The sequence below is a fragment of the Antedon bifida genome, chromosome 11, assembly GCF_963402885.1.
Source record: "Antedon bifida chromosome 11, ecAntBifi1.1, whole genome shotgun sequence".
In the NCBI taxonomy this organism is placed as follows: domain Eukaryota; kingdom Metazoa; phylum Echinodermata; class Crinoidea; order Comatulida; family Antedonidae; genus Antedon; species Antedon bifida.
The window spans coordinates 9,868,077-9,887,894 of NC_136236.1; the positions used below are offsets into that span (position 1 = coordinate 9,868,077).

Below are 19,818 nucleotides of genomic sequence, written 5' to 3' on the forward strand. Positions count from 1 at the left end.
ACGAATTTTGTTCGCAGCGTATCTCTAATTCTAGCCAACATAAGATTGTATAACTTTGTCATAAGATTGACCTGTAGCTGTAGATGTGCAAGAAACTTTTTTTTATGAATTTTGAGTCGCGCAGCGTAAGTTAGGCGCGATTTTATGAATTTGAATGATTGATCATAGATTAAAAACCAAAAGTCATTTTTTATTGGAACTTGGTGAAAATTTAAGTCATACCAAGCGCAAACTTTCTATGGATTAAAAATGGCAGGTTGCGCAGAAAGTTACGCGCGCACGCGCGTTTAAAATTTCAAAATGCAAAAAATCAACTTCTAATCAATTTTCTACGCGTTTCATGTCATTTTGAGCATTTCAAAAATTCTCACGCGAGCGCATTTTTTTACGCGCGCGTGCGCACGTAGCGCAAAAACATCTTTTTTTTTACTTGATTTTTGTTTTTCCAGCCTTTTCTAGTAAATTTATCAACTTCTCAAACAATTTCGACTTAAAATCACGTCATACGAGCACGTAGAATTGAACAATTTGCGCGCGTTCTTGATAAACAATTTCAAAAATTTGTCAAAATTATACCTTTTTTTAAACAGTCATAGATTCTAAACTACGTGGTCAATTTTATTTTTTTTTACATATTCTGAAAGTAGATGAGTTGTAGATATAGAATCATGCATCTATTTGGCTAACCGGACATTGTGACGTCATCGTATGGCCACTCCAATATCAAATATAGGATTTTTGTCTCTTTCGTAATAGCTCATCACATTTAATAGAGCGCATCTCTACTTATCCATATTCCATTTTCCTCAATTTTGTAATATTGTCTAGGTCAATCAATTATCTTTTACATGATTTACCATTTTAAAAAATGGGATGACGTCATCATGTTCAAAATCGTCAATAACTTTGGTCACTTATTTTCACCTATTCTGCACTGTATGTAGTACGTATACAGTATATAGTGTATACCGTATATACTTCGACGTGAAGCAAAATAGAGGGCGCACTAACACTTTTTCAATGGCATAATCGTTTTTCTGCGCGCAATATTCTAACTTATGTCGTGCGCGTGGCTTTTGCGCTGCGGATAACCTAACTCGTCCGTAGTGACGAGTTCAAATCTAGTTTTTTTTGGTTATCCGCAACTTAGAAGTTGCGGATAACCCTTGTGATTGTAAATATCTTTTTTTTTTTTCATCTTCTTTGTTCTTCTTTCTTTCCCGGAATTTTGTTGCATGCATATCTCTCATCCTTGTCAACATAACATTGTATAACTTTGTCAAAAGATTGACCTGTAGCTGTAGATGTGCAAGAAACTTCGTTATATGACGTTAGAGTCGCACAGCGTAAGTTACGCGCAATTTTATGAATTTCAATGATTGATCATAGATTATAAACCAAAAGTCATTTTGTATTGACACTTGGTGAAAATTTAAGTCATATCATGGGAAAACTTTCTATGGATTAAAAATAGCATGTTACACGAGAAGTTACGCGCGCACGCGCATTTAAAATTTCAAAATGCGCAAAATTAATTTCTAATCAACTTTCTACGCTGATCATGACATTTTGAACATGTCAAAAATTCCCACGCGCGCGAAAAAAACTACGCGTAAGGTGCGCACGGAGCATGAAAATCATGTGTTTTTTTCTTGAATTATGATTTTACAGCCTTTCTTAGTCATTTTAAAAAAGATTTACATCATTTCAAATTAAAATGACGTCATACAAACACGTTGATTTAGACCATTTGCGCGCGTTTTAGTTGCAAAAGTGACAACATATTGTCAAAATTAAGCCTATTTTTAATCTATTATAGCTCCTCAGGATCATCCACGACCCCCAATTTTTTAAATTTAATATGAAACCAGATATGTTGTAGATATGAATTCATGCAGAACCTTTACCACTCGGATGTTATGACGTCATCGTATGGCCACACGAATGTAAAATATAGGATTTTTTACTCTTTCGTTATTGCTCATCAAATTCAACAAAGCGCTTCTCGGTTATAGGTATTCCATTTCCCCCGAAATTTTAATATTGTCTACGTTAATCAACTATCTTTCGCATGAATTAAAAATATTTTAATTTTTATGACGTCATCATGTCTAAAAACGTAAATAACGTGGGTCACTTATTTTCATCTTTACAGTAAATTTCAATCTGTTATAGCTCGTCAGAATAAAAAGTGATAATCATGATTAAAACGTTTTCTGAAAGCTATTGGATTGTAGATACGAATTGATGTGAATATTTTGCCAATCAGATGTTGTGACGTCATCATATGGCCAGTTGAATTAAAAAAGTCATATTTTCATCTCCTGCGTAAAAGTTCATTGCGTTTAAACGAGAGCGCATCTCACTTTTACGTGCCCAACATTCTTCAAATTTATTTTAATGTAAATTTTTAGATAATTATCTTCTAAAATTGTTATCTTTATATGTCAATTTGATGACGTCATCGTGTTAAAAATTGGATTTAAAAGATGGGTCTCGTAATTTTGTCTATGCTACACTGTATATAACATATACAGTTTATTCTGTAAAATACTGTAATATGGTGTATGCTACATAATAGGTACAATTCAGCACTGTAAACATATTTATTTCATGTCATAGGATGCATAATAATTGTCGAGGTTCATATAGTTAAGTATGTGCATGTTGCGTTTGCGCGGATAACCCGAACTCGTCAAAGTGACGAGTTCAAATCTAGTTCATCTTCTTTGTTCTTCTTTCTTTCCCGGAATTTTGTTGCACGCATATCTGTCATCCTTGTCAACATAAGATTGTATAACTTTGTCATAAGATTGACCTGTAGCTGTAGATGTGCAGGAAACTTTGTTATATGACGTTAGAGTCGCGTAGCGCAAGTTACGCGCTATTTTATGAATTTCAATGATTGGTCATAGATTATAAACCAAAAGTCATTTTGTATTGACACTTGGTGAAAATTTAAGTCATATCAAGGGCAAACTTTCTATGGATTAAAAATGACATGTTTCACAAGAAGTTACGCGCGCACGCGCATTTAAAATTTCAAAATGCGCAAAATTAATTTCTAATCAACTTTCTACGCTGATCATAACATTTTGAGCATGTCAAAAATTCCCACGCGCGCGAAAAAAATTACGCGTAAGGTGCGCGCGGAGCATGAAAATCATGTGTTTTTCTCTTGAATTATGATTTTACAGTCTTTCCTAGTTATTTTAAAAAAGATTGACATCATTTCAAATTAAAATGACGCCATACGAACACGTTGATTTAGACCATTTGCGCGCGTTTTAGTTGCAAAAGTGACAACATATTGTCAAAATTATGCCTATTTTTAATCTATTATAGCTTCTCAGGATCATCCACGACCCCCAATTTTTTTAATTTAATATGTAAGCAGATATGTTGTAGATATGAATTCATGCAGAATCTTTACCCCTCGAATGTTATGACGTCATCGTATGGCCACACAAATGTGAAATATAGGATTTTTTACTCTTTCGTTATTGCTCATCACATTAAATAGAGCGCATCTCGCTTATACGTATTCCATTTCCACAGATATTTTAATACTCTCTAGGTCAATTAACTATCTTTCGCATGAGTTAAAAATATTTTAATTTTTATGACGTCATCATGTATAAAAACGTAAATAACGTGGGTCCCCAATTTTCATCTTTACAGTAAATTTCAATCTGTTATAGCTCGTCAGAATAAAAAGTGATAATCATGATTAAAACGTTTTCTGAAAGCTATTGGATTGTAGATACGAATTCATGTGAATATTTTACCAATCAGATGTCATGACGACGTCATAAGGCCAGTTGAATTCAAAAAGTCATATTTTCATCTCTTGCGTAAAAGTTCATTGCGTTTAAACGAGAGCGCATCTCACTTTTACGTGCCCAAAATTCTTCAAATTTGTATTAATGTAATTAATTAGATAATTATCTTCTAAAATTGTTATTTTATATGTTAATTTGATGATGTCATCGTGTTAATAATTGGATTTAAAAGATGGGTCTCGTAATTTCGTCTATGCTACACTGTATATAACATATACAGTGTATTCTGTAAATACTGTAAATTGCTGTATGCTACAAAATAGGTACAATTCAGCACTGTAAACATATTTATTTCATGTCATAGGATGGCATAATAATTGTCGGCGTTCATATAGTTTAAAGTATGTGCATGTTGCGTTTGCGCGGATAACCCGAACTCGTCAAAGTGACGAGTTCAAATCTAGTTTTTCTGTATTATTAGTTATTAGTTATCCGCATTTAGCGGATAACTCCTTGTAACTGTCCTGTTTCATCATCTTTTTTTTTTTTTTTCTGTATTCTTCTTTCTTTCTGTCATTTTTGTGTCACGCGTAACTCAAAAACGTGTAAACATAACATTTTATAACTTTGTCAACATGTGGGCGTTCACGTGAAGTTGTGCACCCGCTATTGTGAATGACGTCATAGTTGCGCAACGTGACTTACGCGCGTTTTTATGAATTTCGCGTATTTAACATAGATCGAAAACCATATAACATTTTAATTTGAAACTTAGAAAAAGTTTAAGTTATATCTTGCGCTAACTGACTGTGAGAAAAAAATGGCATGTTTTACACGAAGTTACGCGCGCACGCGAGTTTAAAATTTCAAAATGCGAAAAATTAATTTCTAATCAATTTTCTACGCGTTTTATGTCATTTTGAGCATGTCAAAAATTCCCACGCGCGCGCATATTTTTATGCGCGCGGTGCGCACGTAGCGTTAAAAACAATTTTTTCCGCGTGATTTATGTTTTTCCAGCCTTTTCAAGTAATTTTACCAACTTTTAAACAATTTCGACTTAAAATTAACGTCATACCAGCACGTCGAATTGGATAATTTACGTACGTTTTTGATGAAAAAGTTCAAAAATTCCTTAAAATTTGTCAAAATTATACCTTTTTTAAAACAGTCGTAGTTTCTAAACTAAACGGTAAAAGTTATTTTTATTACGTATTCTGGAAGATGATGAGTTGTAGATATCGTATCATGCATCAATATTGCTAACAGGACATTGTGACGTCATCGTATGGCCATGCGAATATAAAATATAGAATTTTTGTATCTTTTGTCATAGAGCATCACATTTAATAGAGCGCATCTTCGCTTATCCGTTTTTCATTTTAACCCAGATTTTGATATTTTTTAGGTCAATCAACTACCTTTCGCATGGGTTAAAAATATTTTAATTTTTTTGACGTCATCATGTCTAAAAATGTAAATAACGTGGGTCACTTATTTTCATCTTTACAGTAACTTTCAATCTGTTATAGCTCGTCAGAATAAAAAGCAGTAATCATAATTAAAACGTTTTCTGGAAGCTATTGTATTGTAAATACGAATTCATATCAAAATTTTTCCAATCCGACGTTGTGACGTCATCATATGGCCAGTTGAACAAAAAAAATTGTATTTTCATCTTTTGCGTCATAGTTCATCACATTTAAAAGAGCGCGCATCTATATTTTACGTATTCAAATTTCTTCTACATGTTAATATGTTGTTACTGAGATAATATCCTTCCGAAATTGCTATCTTAGTGTTTCATTTTGATACCGTCGCCATGTTAAAAATAGGAATAAACGGGAGGGTCCCGTAATTTCACCTATTCTACACTGTATGTAATATGTATACAGATTATACTGTTTGCATGTATATGCTATATGACACAAAATTGACAGAATTCAGCACTAACACCATATCATATTCTTCAGTTCTTGTCATAATGCCATAATCTTTATCTGTGTGCAATATTCCAACGTATGATGTGAACGTGGCGTTTGTCGTGGTGCGGATAACTAACTCGTCAAAGTGACGAGTTTCATGTCTAGTTCTTCTTTCTTTCTGTCATTTTTGTGCAGAGCGTATCTCTAAAACGTGTAAAGTTAACATTTTATAACTTTGTCAACATATGGGCAATCACGTGAAGTTGTGCTTTCCTATAATTGAATGACGTCAGAGTTGCGCAACATGACTTACGCGCGTTTTTATGAATTTCGCGTATTTAACATAGATCGAAAACCATATAACAATTTAAATTGAAACTTAGCAAAAGTCTAATTTATATCGTGCGCTAACTTTTTGTGCACTAAAAATGGCATGTTTTACACGAAGTTACGCGCGCACACGCGTTAAAAATTTTACAATGCGAAAAATCAATTTCTAATCAACTTTCTACGCGTTTCATGTCATTTTGAGCATGTCAAAAATTCCCACACGTGCGCAAATTTTTACGCGCGTGGTGCACACGTAGCGTTAAAAACGTCATTTTTTCGAGTGATTTATGTTTTTCCAGCCTTTTCTAGTAATTTTACCAACTTTTAAACAATTTCGACTTCAAATTACGTCATACGAGCATGTAAAATATGATAATTTGCGCGCTTTTTTGATAAAAAACTTCAAAAATTCGTCAAAATTCAGCCTTTTTTTAAACAATCGTAGTTTTTAAACTAAACGGTAAAAATTATTTTTATTAAACATTCTGGAAGTTGATGAGTTGTAGATATCAGATCATGCATTAATTTGGCTAACTGGACATTGTGACGTCATCGTATGGCCACGCGAATATGAAATTTAGGATTTTTGTATCTTTCGTCATAACTCCTCACATTTAAAAGAGCGCATCTCCACTTATCCGTTTTCCATTTTCACCCCGATTTTGATATTGTCTAGGTCAATGAACTATCTTTAGCATGAGTTAAAAATATTTTAATTTTTATGACATCATCATGCCTAAAAATTTAAATTACGTGTGGCATTAATTTCATCTTTACAGTAAATTTCAATCTGTAATAGCTCGTAAGAATAAAATGTGATAATCACGATTAAAACGTTTTCTTGAAGCTATTGGATTGTAGATACAAAATCATGTGAAAATTTTGCCAATCGGATGTGGTGACGTCATCATATGGCCAGTTAAATAAAAAAAGTCGTATTTTCATATTTTACGTCATAGTTCATTACATTTAAAAGAGCGCGCATTAATATTTCACCTATTCAAATTTCTTCTACACGTTAATATGTTGTTGCTGAGATAATTTCCTTCCAAAATTGCTACCTTCGCGTTTCATTTTAAAACCATCAACATGTTAAAAATTGCAATAAATAGCGGGTCCCGTAATTTCCCCTATTCTACACTGTATGTGATATGTATACAGATTACACTGTGTATACTATATATGAATCAAAATAATAGAATTCAGCAATAACAACATATCATAGTCTTCAGTTCAGGTCATAATGCCATAATCTTTTTCCGTGTGCAATATTCCAACGTATGGCGTGCATGTGGCGTTTGTCGTGCGGATAACTAACTCGTCAAAGTGACGAGTTTCATGTCTAGTTCTTCTTTCTTTCTGTCATTTTTGTGCAGAGCGTATCTCTAAAACGTGTAAAGTTAACATTTTATAACTTTGTCAACATATGGGCAATCACGTGAAGTTGTGCTTTCCTATAATTGAATGACGTCAGAGTTGCGCAACATGACTTACGCGCGTTTTTATGAATTTCGCGTATTTAACATAGATCGAAAACCATATAACAATTTAAATTGAAACTTAGCAAAAGTCTAATTTATATCGTGCGCTAACTTTTTGTGCACTAAAAATGGCATGTTTTACACGAAGTTACGCGCGCACACGCGTTTAAAATTTTACAATGCGAAAAATCAATTTCTAATCAACTTTCTACGCGTTTCATGTCATTTTGAGCATGTCAGAAATTCCCACACGTGCGCAAATTTTTACGTGCGTGGTGCACACGTAGCGTTAAAAACGTCATTTTTTCGAGTGATTTATGTTTTTCCAGCCTTTTCTAGTAATTTTACCAACTTTTAAACAATTTCGACTTTAAATTACGTCATACGAGCACGTACAATATGATAATTTGCGCGCTTTTTTGATAAAAAACTTCAAAAATTCGTCAAAATTAAGCCTTTTTTTAAACAATCGTAGTTTTTAAACTAAACGGTAAAAAATTATTTTTATTAAACATTCTGGAAGTTGATGAGTTGTAGATATCAGATCATGCATTAATTTGGCTAACTGGACATTGTGACGTCATCGTATGGCCACGCGAATATGAAATTTAGGATTTTTGTATCTTTCGTCATAACTCCTCACATTTAATAGAGCGCATCTCCACTTATCCCTTTTCCATTTTCACCCCGATTTTGATATTGTCTAGGTCAATGAACTATCTTTAGCATGAGTTAAAAATATTTTAATTTTTATGACGTCATCATGCCTAAAAATTTAAGTTACGTGTGGCATTAATTTCATCTTTACAGTAAATTTCAATCTGTTATAGCTCGTAAGAATAAAATGTGATAATCACGATTAAAACGTTTTCTTGAAGCTATTGGATTGTAGATACAAAATCATGTGAAAATTTTGCCAATCGGATGTGGTGACGTCATCATATGGCCAGTTAAATAAAAAAAGTCGTATTTTCATATTTTACGTCATAGTTCATCACATTTAAAAGAGCGCGCATCTATATTTTATGTATCCAAATTTCTTCTACACGCTAATATGTTGTTGCTGAGATAATATCCTTCCGAAATTATTATTTTAGTGTTTCATTTTGATACCGTCGCCATGTTAAAAAATGGAATAAATGGCGGGTCCCGTAATTTCACCTATTCCACACTGTATGTAATATGTATACAGATTATACTGTTTATACTGTACTGTACTATATGACACAAAATTGACAGAATTCAGCACTAACAACATATCATATTCTTCAGATCAGGTCATATGCCATAATTTTTTTCTGTGTGCAAAATTCTAACGTATGACGTGCACGTGGCGTTTGTCGTGCGGATAACTAACTCGTCAAAGTGACGAGTTTCATGTCTAGTTAGTTATCCGCATTTAGCGGATAACTCCTTGTAACTGTCCTGTTTCATCATCTTTTTTTTTTTCTGTATTCTTCTTTCTTTCTGTCATTTTTGTGTCATGCGTAACTCAAAAACGTGTAAACACAACATTTTATAACTTTGTCAACATGTGGGCGTTCACGTGAAGTTGTGCACCCGCTATTGTGAATGACGTCATAGTTGCGCAACGTGACTTACGCGCGTTTTTATGAATTTCGCGTATTTAACATAGATCGAAAACCATATAACATTTTAATTTGAAACTTAGAAAAAGTTTAAGTTATATCTTGCGCTAACTGACTGTGAGAAAAAAATGGCATGTTTTACACGAAGTTACGCGCGCACGCGCGTTTAAAATTTCAAAATGCGAAAAATCAATTTCTAATCAACTTTCTACGCGTTTTATGTCATTTTGAGCATGTCAAAAATTCCCACGCGCGCGCATATTTTTATGCGCGTGGTGCGCACGTAGCGTTAAAAACAATTTTTTCCGCGTGATTTATGTTTTTCCAGCCTTTTCAAGTAATTTTACCAACTTTTAAACAATTTCGACTTAAAATTAACGTCATACCAGCACGTCGAATTGGATAATTTACGTACGTTTTTGATGAAAAAGTTCAAAAATTCCTTAAAATTTGTCAAAATTATACCTTTTTTAAAACAGTCGTAGTTTCTAAACTAAACGGTAAAAGTTATTTTTATTACGTATTCTGGAAGATGATGAGTTGTAGATATCGTATCATGCATCAATATTGCTAACAGGACATTGTGACGTCATCGTATGGCCATGCGAATATAAAATATAGGATTTTTGTATCTTTTGTCATAGAGCATCACATTTAATAGAGCGCATCTTCGCTTATCCGTTTTTCATTTTAACCCAGATTTTGATATTTTTTAGGTCAATCAACTATCTTTCGCATGAGTTAAAAATATTTTAATTTTTATAACGTCATCATGCCTAAAAATTTAAATTACGTGGGTCATTAATTTTATCTTTACAGTAAATTTTAATCTGTTATAGCTCGTAAGAATAAAATGTAATAATCACGATTAAAACGTTTTCTGGAAGCTATTGGATTGTAGATACAAAATCATGTAAAAATTTTGCCAATCGGATGTTGTGACGTCATCATATGGCCAGTTAAATAAAAAAAGTCGTATTTTCATATTTTGCGTCATAGTTCATTACATTTAAAAGAGCGCGCATTAATATTTCACGTATTAAAATTTCTTCTACAAGTACAAGCTAATATGTTGTTGCTGAGATAATATCCTTCCGAAATTGTTATTTTACTGTTTCATTTTGATACCGTCGCCCTGTTAAAAAATGGAATAAATGGCGGGTCCCGTAATTTCACCTATTCTACACTGTATGTAATATGTATGTACAGATTATACTGTTTATACTGTATATACTATATGACACAAAATTGACAGAATTCAGCACTAACAACATATCATATTCTTCAGATCAGGTCATAATGCCATAATTTTTTTCTGTGTGCAAAATTCTAACGTATGACGTGCACGTGGCGTTTGTCGTGCGGATAACTAACTCGTCAAAGTGACGAGTTTCATGTCTAGTATTATTCTTCTGTCTTTCTCCCTCACTTTTTGTGCAGAGCGTATCTCTAAAATGGGTAAACATAACATTTCATAACTTTGTCAACATATGGGCATTTACGTGAAGTTGTGCACCTCCTATTTTTGAATGACGTCAGAGTTGCGCAACGTGACTTACGCGCGATTTTATGATTTTTTATGATTGCTCATAGACTAAAAACCAAGAATAATTTTGTTTTGACACTTTGTGAAAATTTAAGTCATATCAAGGGCAAACTTTTAGTTAACTAAAAATGGCATGTTTTACAAGAAGTTACGCGCGCACGCGCATTTAAAATTTCAAAATGCGTAAAATTAATTTCTAATCAACTTTTTACGCCATTCATGACATTTTGCGCATGTCAAAATTTCCCCCGCGCGCGAACAATTTTGCGCGTGCAGTGCGCACGCAGCATGAAAATCATGTTTTTTTCTATTAAATTCTGATTTTCCAGCCTTTCCTAGTCATTTTTAAAAAGATTGACATCATTTCAAATTAAAATGACGTCATACGTACACGTTGATTTAGACCATTTGCATGCGTTTTAGTTGCAAAAGTTACAAAATATTGTCAAAATTATGCCTATTTTGAATCTATTATAGCTCCTCAGGATCAACCGTTACCCCCGAGTTTTTTAACTTAATATGTAAGCAGATATGATGTAGATATGAATTCATGCAGAATTTTTTCCTTACGGATGTTGTGACGTCATCGTATGGCCACACAAATGTAAAAAATAGGATTTTTGTCTCTTTCGTTATTGCTCATCACATTCAATGAAGCGCATCACGCTTATCCGTCTTCCATTTTCTCCGAGATTTTAATACTATCTAGGTCAATCAACTATCTTTCGCATGAGTTAAAAATATTTTAATTTTTATAACGTCATCATGCCTAAAAATTTAAATTACGTGGGTCATTAATTTTATCTTTACAGTAAATTTTAATCTGTTATAGCTCGTAAGAATAAAATGTGATAATCACGATTAAAACGTTTTCTGGAAGCTATTGGATTGTAGATACGAATTCATGTGAACATTTTGTCAATCAGATGTAGTGACGTCATCATATGGCCAGTTGAATAAAAAAAGTCGTATTTTAATATTTTGCGTCATAGTTCATCACATTTAAAAGAGCGCGCATCTATATTTTACGTATCCAAATTTCTTCTACACGCTAATATGTTGTTGCTGAGATAATATCCTTCCGAAATTGGTATTTTAGTGTTTCATTTTGATACCGTCGCCATGTTAAAAAATGGAATAAATGGCGGGTCCCGTAATTTCACCTATTCTACACTGTATGTAATATGTATACAGATTACTGTTTATACTGTATATACTATATGACACAAAATTGACAGAATTCAGCACTAACAACATATCATATTCTTCAGATCAGGTCATAATGCCATAATCTTTTTCTGGGTGCAATATTCCAACGTATGCCGTGCACATGGCGTTTGTCGTGGTGCGGATAACTAACTCGTCAAAGTGACGAGTTTCATGTCTAGTTTATCTTCTTTCTTTCTGTATGATTTTTGTGTATCGCTTTTCTCTGAAACTTGCAAACATAACATTTTGTGAACTATGTTAACATTTTGACATTTATGTAACGTCGTCAAGCGAAGCTTTTCATGATGCTTACAATTGCGCAACGTGACGTACGCGCGATTTAACGATTTTCTCGTATTTAACATAGCTCGACAACCAAATAACATTTCAACTTGAAACTTTGCAAAAGTTTAATTTATATCATGCGCTAACTTTCTGTGGAAAAAAAATTGCGTGTTTTACACAAAGTTACGCGCGCACGCGCATTTAAAATTTCAAAATGCGCAAAATTAATTTATAATCAATTTTCTACGCGTTTCATGTCGTTTTAAGCATGTCAAAAATTCCCACGCGTGCGCACATTTTTACGTGTGCGGTGCGCACGTAGCATTGAAAACGTATTTTTTTCGCGTGATTTATGTTTTTCCAGCCTTTTCTAGTAATTTTACCAAATTTTAAACAATTTCGACTTAAAGATACGTCATACGAGCACGTCGAATTGGACAATTTGCGCGCGTTTTTTATGAAAAGGTTAAAAAATTCGTTTAAAATATGCATTTTTTTAAACAATCGTAATTTCTAAACTAGACGGTCAACTTTTTGTGGATGACATTTTCTGGAAGTTAATGAGTTGTAGATATCGGATCATGTATTAATATGGCTAACCGGACATTGTGACGTCATCGTATGGCCACGCTAATATAAAATTTAGGATTTTTGTATCTTTCGTCATAGCTCATCACATTGAATAGAGCGCATCTCCACTTATCCGTTTTCCATTTTCACCCAAATTTTGATATTGTCTATGTCAATCAACTGTCTTTCGCATGAATTAGAAATATTTTAATTTTTTTGACGTCATCATTCATAAAAATTTAAATTACGTGTGGCATTAATTTCATCTTTACAGTAAATTTTAATCTGTTATAGCTCGTAAGAATAAAATTTGATAATCACGATTAAAACGTTTTATGGAAGCTATTGGATTGTAGATACGAAATCATGTGAAAATTTTGCCAATCGGATGTTGTGACGTCATCATATGGCCAGTTAAATGAAAAAAGTCGTATTTTCATCTTTTGCGTCATAATTCATTACATTTAAAAGAGCGCGCATCAATATTTCACGTATTCAAATTTCTTCTAGACGTTAATATGTTGTTGCTGAAATAATTTCCTTCCGAAATTGCTACCTTTGCATTTCATTTTAAAACCGTCAACATGTTAAAATTTGCAATAAATAGCGGGTCCCGTAATTTCACCTATTCTACACTGTGTGATATGGATACAGATTATACTGTGTATACTATATATGAATCGAAATAATAGAATTTAGCAATAACAACATATCATATTCTTCAGTTCAGGTCATAATGCCAACGTGAACACTTCCTTTTGTCCTCAACCTATCCCTTAATGTTAAAAGGTACGTCGTTACACGTTCATGTTGCACCACTTGCGCGGCGGAAAACCAAACTCGTCAAAGTGACGAGTTACATGTCTAGTTCTTTATTTCTCTCTGTACAGATTTTGTGTAACAATTATCTCAAAAAGTTGAATGGTGAAGATGACAAAATTTTCACAATATCTTTCAAATACTGTAACTTAATCCTAATAAGCTTTTCAGCGTGATCACTCAACCGTGACGTCATTTATACGCCATTGTGTTAAATCACATTATCAATCATATCGCCATAACTCTTTATCACATATCAATAAAATTCACAATACGTAAACTTCAGGTAAAAGGTAAATATATTAACCAATAAAAGGCACGCGCACGTAGGGTCATACGCGTGAAATCGCGCGTAAAAAATTTAAAAAGCTCAAAATTAAGTTTTGATCAATTTAGAGCATGAATTAGGCTATTTGCGTGTTTCAAAAAATTACGGCGCAAAAATGCGTTTTTGCGCGCGCAATTCTTAAAAAGCGTAAAAATACGATTTTTTTGTAGAAATCGCATTCTACTCACCATCCTTAGTACATTCACCAAATTTGAGTCCGTTCCGACTTAAAATAACGCTATACGAGCATGTTAAAAATGACAAAATGCGCACATTAATTGCATAAAAGTGCTGAAAATGATGAAAAATAAGGCATTTTTAAAATGAAAATAATTCTTCAGAATGCACGATGACCCCTAAGTTTTTTAACTTATTCGGGAAGCCATTGAGTTGTAGATATAAATGTATATACACATTAGACGTACAAAATGGTATTACGTCATCAAATGGCCACTTGAATTAAAAAATTAGGATTTTTTTCCGTTTTGTGTAGGTTATCACATTCAATAGAGCGCATCTCCGCTATATGAGCTCGATTTTCGCACAAATTTCAGTGTGTGCTTGCTTAATTATTTATCTTTATCATAAGTTGTCAGTGTTTTCATTTTGATGACGTCATCACGCGTAAAAACTTGAATAACGTAGGTCGTGTAATTTCACCTTTGCCGTAAATTTGAATATCTTACAGCTCTTCAGAATTGAAGGTTACCTTGATGATTATAATTTATTATGAAAGCTGATGAAATGTGGATATGAATTCATATAAAAACTAAGCCTATCGGATGTTGTGACGTTAACATATGGCCAGATGAAGTTAAAAAGTAGTTTTTTAATCTTTTTCGTCAAAGTTATACAAATTTCAAACAGCACGCACAGCGCTTCTACATGCCAGATTCTCTTGCAATTCTTTTATTTGCTCAATTCATTATCTTTCGAAATTGTCATCTTTGAGTTTATTATGATAATTCCATCATACCAAAAAAATTAGAACATGATGTGTGTCCCGTAATTTCACCTATGCTACACTGTATATAGATATACAGTATATACTGTACATATTGTATATGGCATGCACAACTCAGTACTATAAGCGTATGCATCATGTCATAGGATGGCATACATAAACTTTTTACGATCGTATGTTAACGTACGTGCATGTTTAAAAAGTTTTAATTTCATTAAAATGATAAAAATGATCACCTATAATTCGTCAAAGTGACGAATTAAATTCTAGTTTTTTTAATGGTTATTGAAATTCAAAAGTATTACCAGCAAAATATGAAATTCTCTGAATTTGGAATATTAACTATTTTACTAATGAAAACAATCACTGTACTTCCTTAACATTTACAAATATAATTTTATAATGTGTTAAAATATTCAACATGGATAATCACATTCTCAGAGAAAAATAGTCATTTGTTCAACTTTTACAAATGTCATACATACTGCCTCAAACTGTCACATAGTAGCAGGGATCTATGTACTGTAGCCTTATAACAGACATTGTAGTTCTAAGGGTGCATTATAGAAATTGATAAAATATGATCAAACCAGCAAATATGTAATTAGTAACTACATAACCATACCATCTTGATTTAATGTATTTTTACTTTTTTCCATTTTTGAATAATGGACAAATACATTGAAACCAATTTTGTATTAACAATGTCATTAAATGAAAAATGATGGCAATGGTTGCCAATTTCCAAGCATATGCCTAACAGATAAATAAATAAAATATATATAAATATAAAATATAATAATTGTGTATGAAATCTAAAAGCAAATTAGGAGGTACTGTAAACATTTGTTATATATGCCAATTCAGAAAACCCAATTGACATGAAAACAGAGATACCAAATCCTTTTTGGATGTCTGCTTTTCATAAATGAACACAAAGTGATAAATGTGGATTTCAGACAATGTTCAATTAACATGAATTTCAACAGTAATTGAAGAATGCCACAACAGATTAATTTTGATTAAATTTATCTATCGTTGTTTACAATTAATTTGTTAAAGTAATGAATGCAAGCAGCTATAATTGAAAGGAAACATTACTGTCATTTTCATATTATAAATTCAGCATGTTTTACAAATGAATTTGAAGTGCAATGTTCATCTTTAAAAAATGGCATCATTAGTACAATGAATTGAACATTGTTACTAAGTTTCTAGCGGAGGCAAATCGAGCCTCTTTCGTCATTATAACATTATATTTATATTTGTTTTCTTAGGGCCTGTTTCTGCTCCATAGTGCTGGATAAACCGATATAATATAATTTTTAGGCCGACCATATTTCTGCTAAATTTTCTGCTCCCAAATATTTGTTTTAATTTGTGGTTGTTTGTTAGTGGTTGCCCGGTCATCAAAAATTTTGTAAAGGTCGCCTCCTTTGGCGACCTAGGATATAGGCCATCCTGGCTCAAGTCAAAGGCATATTTGGGGCCTGTTGTTTGACACATGTCCCATTGGCGGCTGCTGCATATGTAGAAAAATTGTATCGAATAAACAAACCTTAACCCTAACCCTAAAAGCGGAATTCAGTTTTGTACTGTAAAAAAAATTGATAAATACCGTCCACAAATTTAGTGGGAAATATATTTTATATGGTATTTTTATGTGTGCTATTTCTGCTGCCAAGAATATACCGCTATGAAGTATTTAAAAATGACCATATTTTATACGGTATTTATTTGGCAGCAGAAACAGGGACAATTAAAAAAATTGTTACATGAATAGCCAGTAAAATTGTCTTTTAATGCATAGTGCAGGCCTTTAGAAAGTGGCAGAATACATACGTCACTGAAATCACAAGCTAATGAGTTGGTGACATGCTATCTACAGGCCAACAAACTTTACTTTGTTATAAACTAGAGATATGTTTCTTATTCAAATCAAAATGATACAATACATTAATAAGAAAAGTATAGTGAATAGTACTTACTATGAAAGAACAGTCAGATGAGCATTGTGTTGGTTCTGTAAATGTGTAAACCACTGTTGCGTAAAAACACAGAAATAAACAGCACTGAAGTCTACACAAAGCAGGAATCACAGTAGCCATATTTTGCACTAAAAAGGAAAACATGCAATTATACGTGATTTCAATTAATATTCTTTATTTTAATATACCATAATTTATCTCCACCAAGAAGGTATAAGTAGTCGATCGCATATGTCTGTTTGTCTGCGTTTGTTTGTTAGCAGGATTACTCTAAAAGTTATTGCAAGATCTTTACCAAAATGAAAATACAGATCGATATGTGGTCAAGGACCACTCCATTAAATTTTGATGACAATCCGAAACTGGGTCCTAATTCTGGATCCCTTTTTAAATTAATTTTCTAGTGTTGAAATATAAGAGACAATTTTCAAAAGCCGGTGAGCAGTCTTAAAGTAACAAATAAACTAAAATTACATTTTCTCCAGAACTACTTTATTTTTGTACAAGAGTTATAATTTGTGATTTGTAATTTTAAAACATAATTTGATTAAATGTACATTTTTTTTTTTCAAAATTCACCCATTTTTTTTGCATTATATTACACCAAATTCGCATACACATGGTTGTAGTGAAATTAGCCTAATCACAGATAGCATAAAAAATATACATATATATTTATTTTTCGATGTAGGAGAATTTTACAGTAGACGGAAGTATGCACTCTCGGAGTGCTGTTCTAGTTATAATTTGCTATTCTATAAAAACTGCTTTAACTATTCATAGGCCAGGCTCCCCGACAAGGGGGCTATTTCCTGTATAAACAATCAAGTTTAATAAAAACACCAGAAACATAAAATTTCAAGTAATATATACCTATTTTTCATCTAATGACATTTTTTACCAACTGTTTAAGTTTTCATTTTTAATGCCTCTCTATTTACAACATTCAGGGGCAGATCTAGCAGGTTTGCACAGCTAAAATAACTATTAAACTATTATGTTAGTGCTCCACCATTTACAATTTCTGGATCCATCTCTGTTATTTTTATTGAAGACTATAATAATGATTATCTGGATTTCTTTTATTTTCTGTAGGAAAATATCAATTCATCTACTTATTGTCTTTCATTATGATCTGTAGTATAAGCTTTTTATACCTTCATAAAGGTAAAACCAAAGGCCGCACTAAAGTAGTACTGTACGTACTTTGTATAATGGAATAAACTAATTAGTTCTTTTTGCACAAAGTGTAATCTTGCTGACAACCCATTATTAATCAACTGTCAGCTTGAGTTTGTGGAGACTCATTATATCCTAAAAATCATGTACTATACATTAACCAATCAATTACTTAAGATCTTGTATGTAAACAATATGGGTTGATCATCTATATGGGCAAAGAAGCTGGAAATCAGAATAAACATTTATTATATTTCACAGTGCAAATCCTAATAACAAATATCGCTATTACACAAATGTAATGGTACAAATATTTTCATGAGGTTGGAATATTGCATCTTTCACCAAATTAAAATATTTGTTCCATTGCATGAATAAAAACATTTGATTAATAAAACAACAAGTATATATGCATATAATAAGAATGAACGCATATAATAAGAATGAACGCATATAATAAGAATGAACGCATATAATAAGAATGAACGCATATAATAAGAATGAACGCGTTTAATACAAATTTGCACTCGCATAATGAAAGATGCACTCTTGATGTCTCATGGCTTTGAAGGAGTTTACATTGAATGTGTTGTCATGTGACCCATAATCCTCCAATTAAATGAAATTATATGCCATTCACATAAACCCTCATAGAGGCATAGACATTTTTGATTTTTTTTTTATATTTAGAATTTCAAAATAATAATCTAAAATATATAGTTAATTCACCTATAGAGAACAGTGGAGGCATAAATGGTAAAGAAATGTTTGGTATACATCACCTGGTCTGGTAGGCCTACTAGGTAAACACATTTCAACAACATTTATTTATACCTGGTAGTACTCGGTATATATGCAGTGAAAATGCGTTTTTAAGAAATTATAATTTATTTGTTACAATAAATTCAATATATCGAATTTGTACATTATTAATGAATAAATTATTAAATGAAAAAAAAACAATCATGATAGGATACATTAATTAGAATGTTTAAATGTTTGTATATTGAATGGAATGGAGAGACTTTTTATTCCAGTAGTTGAAACCATTGAAAGCATGACTCTTTTGGCAGAGAGCAGCATGACTGACATAAAGTACGTACACCCATTGCAAACAGTACGACAGCACACCAGGCAATCGACTTTACCTTCAAAGTCAGGTGTACTTAAAAAACACAAGCAATAAGCTTACCTAAAGATCAGGCATTCATTGTACGGTCCTATACTTTCTAGTCAGAACTGACTATAAACAAGACATCAATCGTGTTGTGTGTACGCGCGTTCTTTTTGGTGTGTGGCACAAGTAACTGTACAATCATGGAGACGTTGGTGGTTTACAATACCACAATACCACTGGTAACTGACTACTCAGTGTAATGACTAATAAAACCAATACCTTGTTTATTCAACTGGAACAATCTATTGCTATTATAATCAATACACAATACAAAGTCAATCTTTTTATCTCTCTTCTTTTGCTCTAATATCAATATAAGTACATGAACGGTGACAGTAGACACATATAGTTATACAGATCCGTTTGAAAGCTGTCCGTTGTTCTGTTTCTTGTGGGAGGGATTCTGGGATTGTGCGTAAAAATGGAGTGAAGAGAGCAAACCTTGGTCTGAACATCGATAAAATTATCCATGGTCTGAGTCGCCAGAAATATGGTTTACCTCACCAAGCAAAAAGTTGTTTAATCGGTAAGCGTACTAGAGACGCAGCGCAACGCAGACGTTGACCAATCATTGACAATTAAGTGCCAGTTCGAATAATCCATCGTTTGATTGGTCAATTCACTACGTTGCTCTTACGTCGGCGTA

The 19,818-nt window shown here is 32.6% G+C and overlaps 1 protein-coding gene across 1 annotated transcript in view; it reads right to left on the bottom strand.

The window, feature by feature from the left end:
- LOC144855620 (uncharacterized) overlaps positions 1-19,350 on the bottom strand; it is a 41,390-nt gene extending 22,040 nt beyond the window's left edge. Inside the window, exons 1-2 of the mRNA XM_078713524.1 lie at positions 19,188-19,350; positions 16,817-16,944 (exon numbers count right to left, since the gene is read on the bottom strand). Of these exons, the coding sequence (XP_078569650.1) occupies positions 16,817-16,936 (120 nt within the window). The 5' untranslated portion in view covers positions 16,937-16,944; positions 19,188-19,350. The remainder of the gene's footprint in view (positions 1-16,816; positions 16,945-19,187) is intronic.
- Between the last annotated feature and the right edge of the window lie 468 nt (positions 19,351-19,818).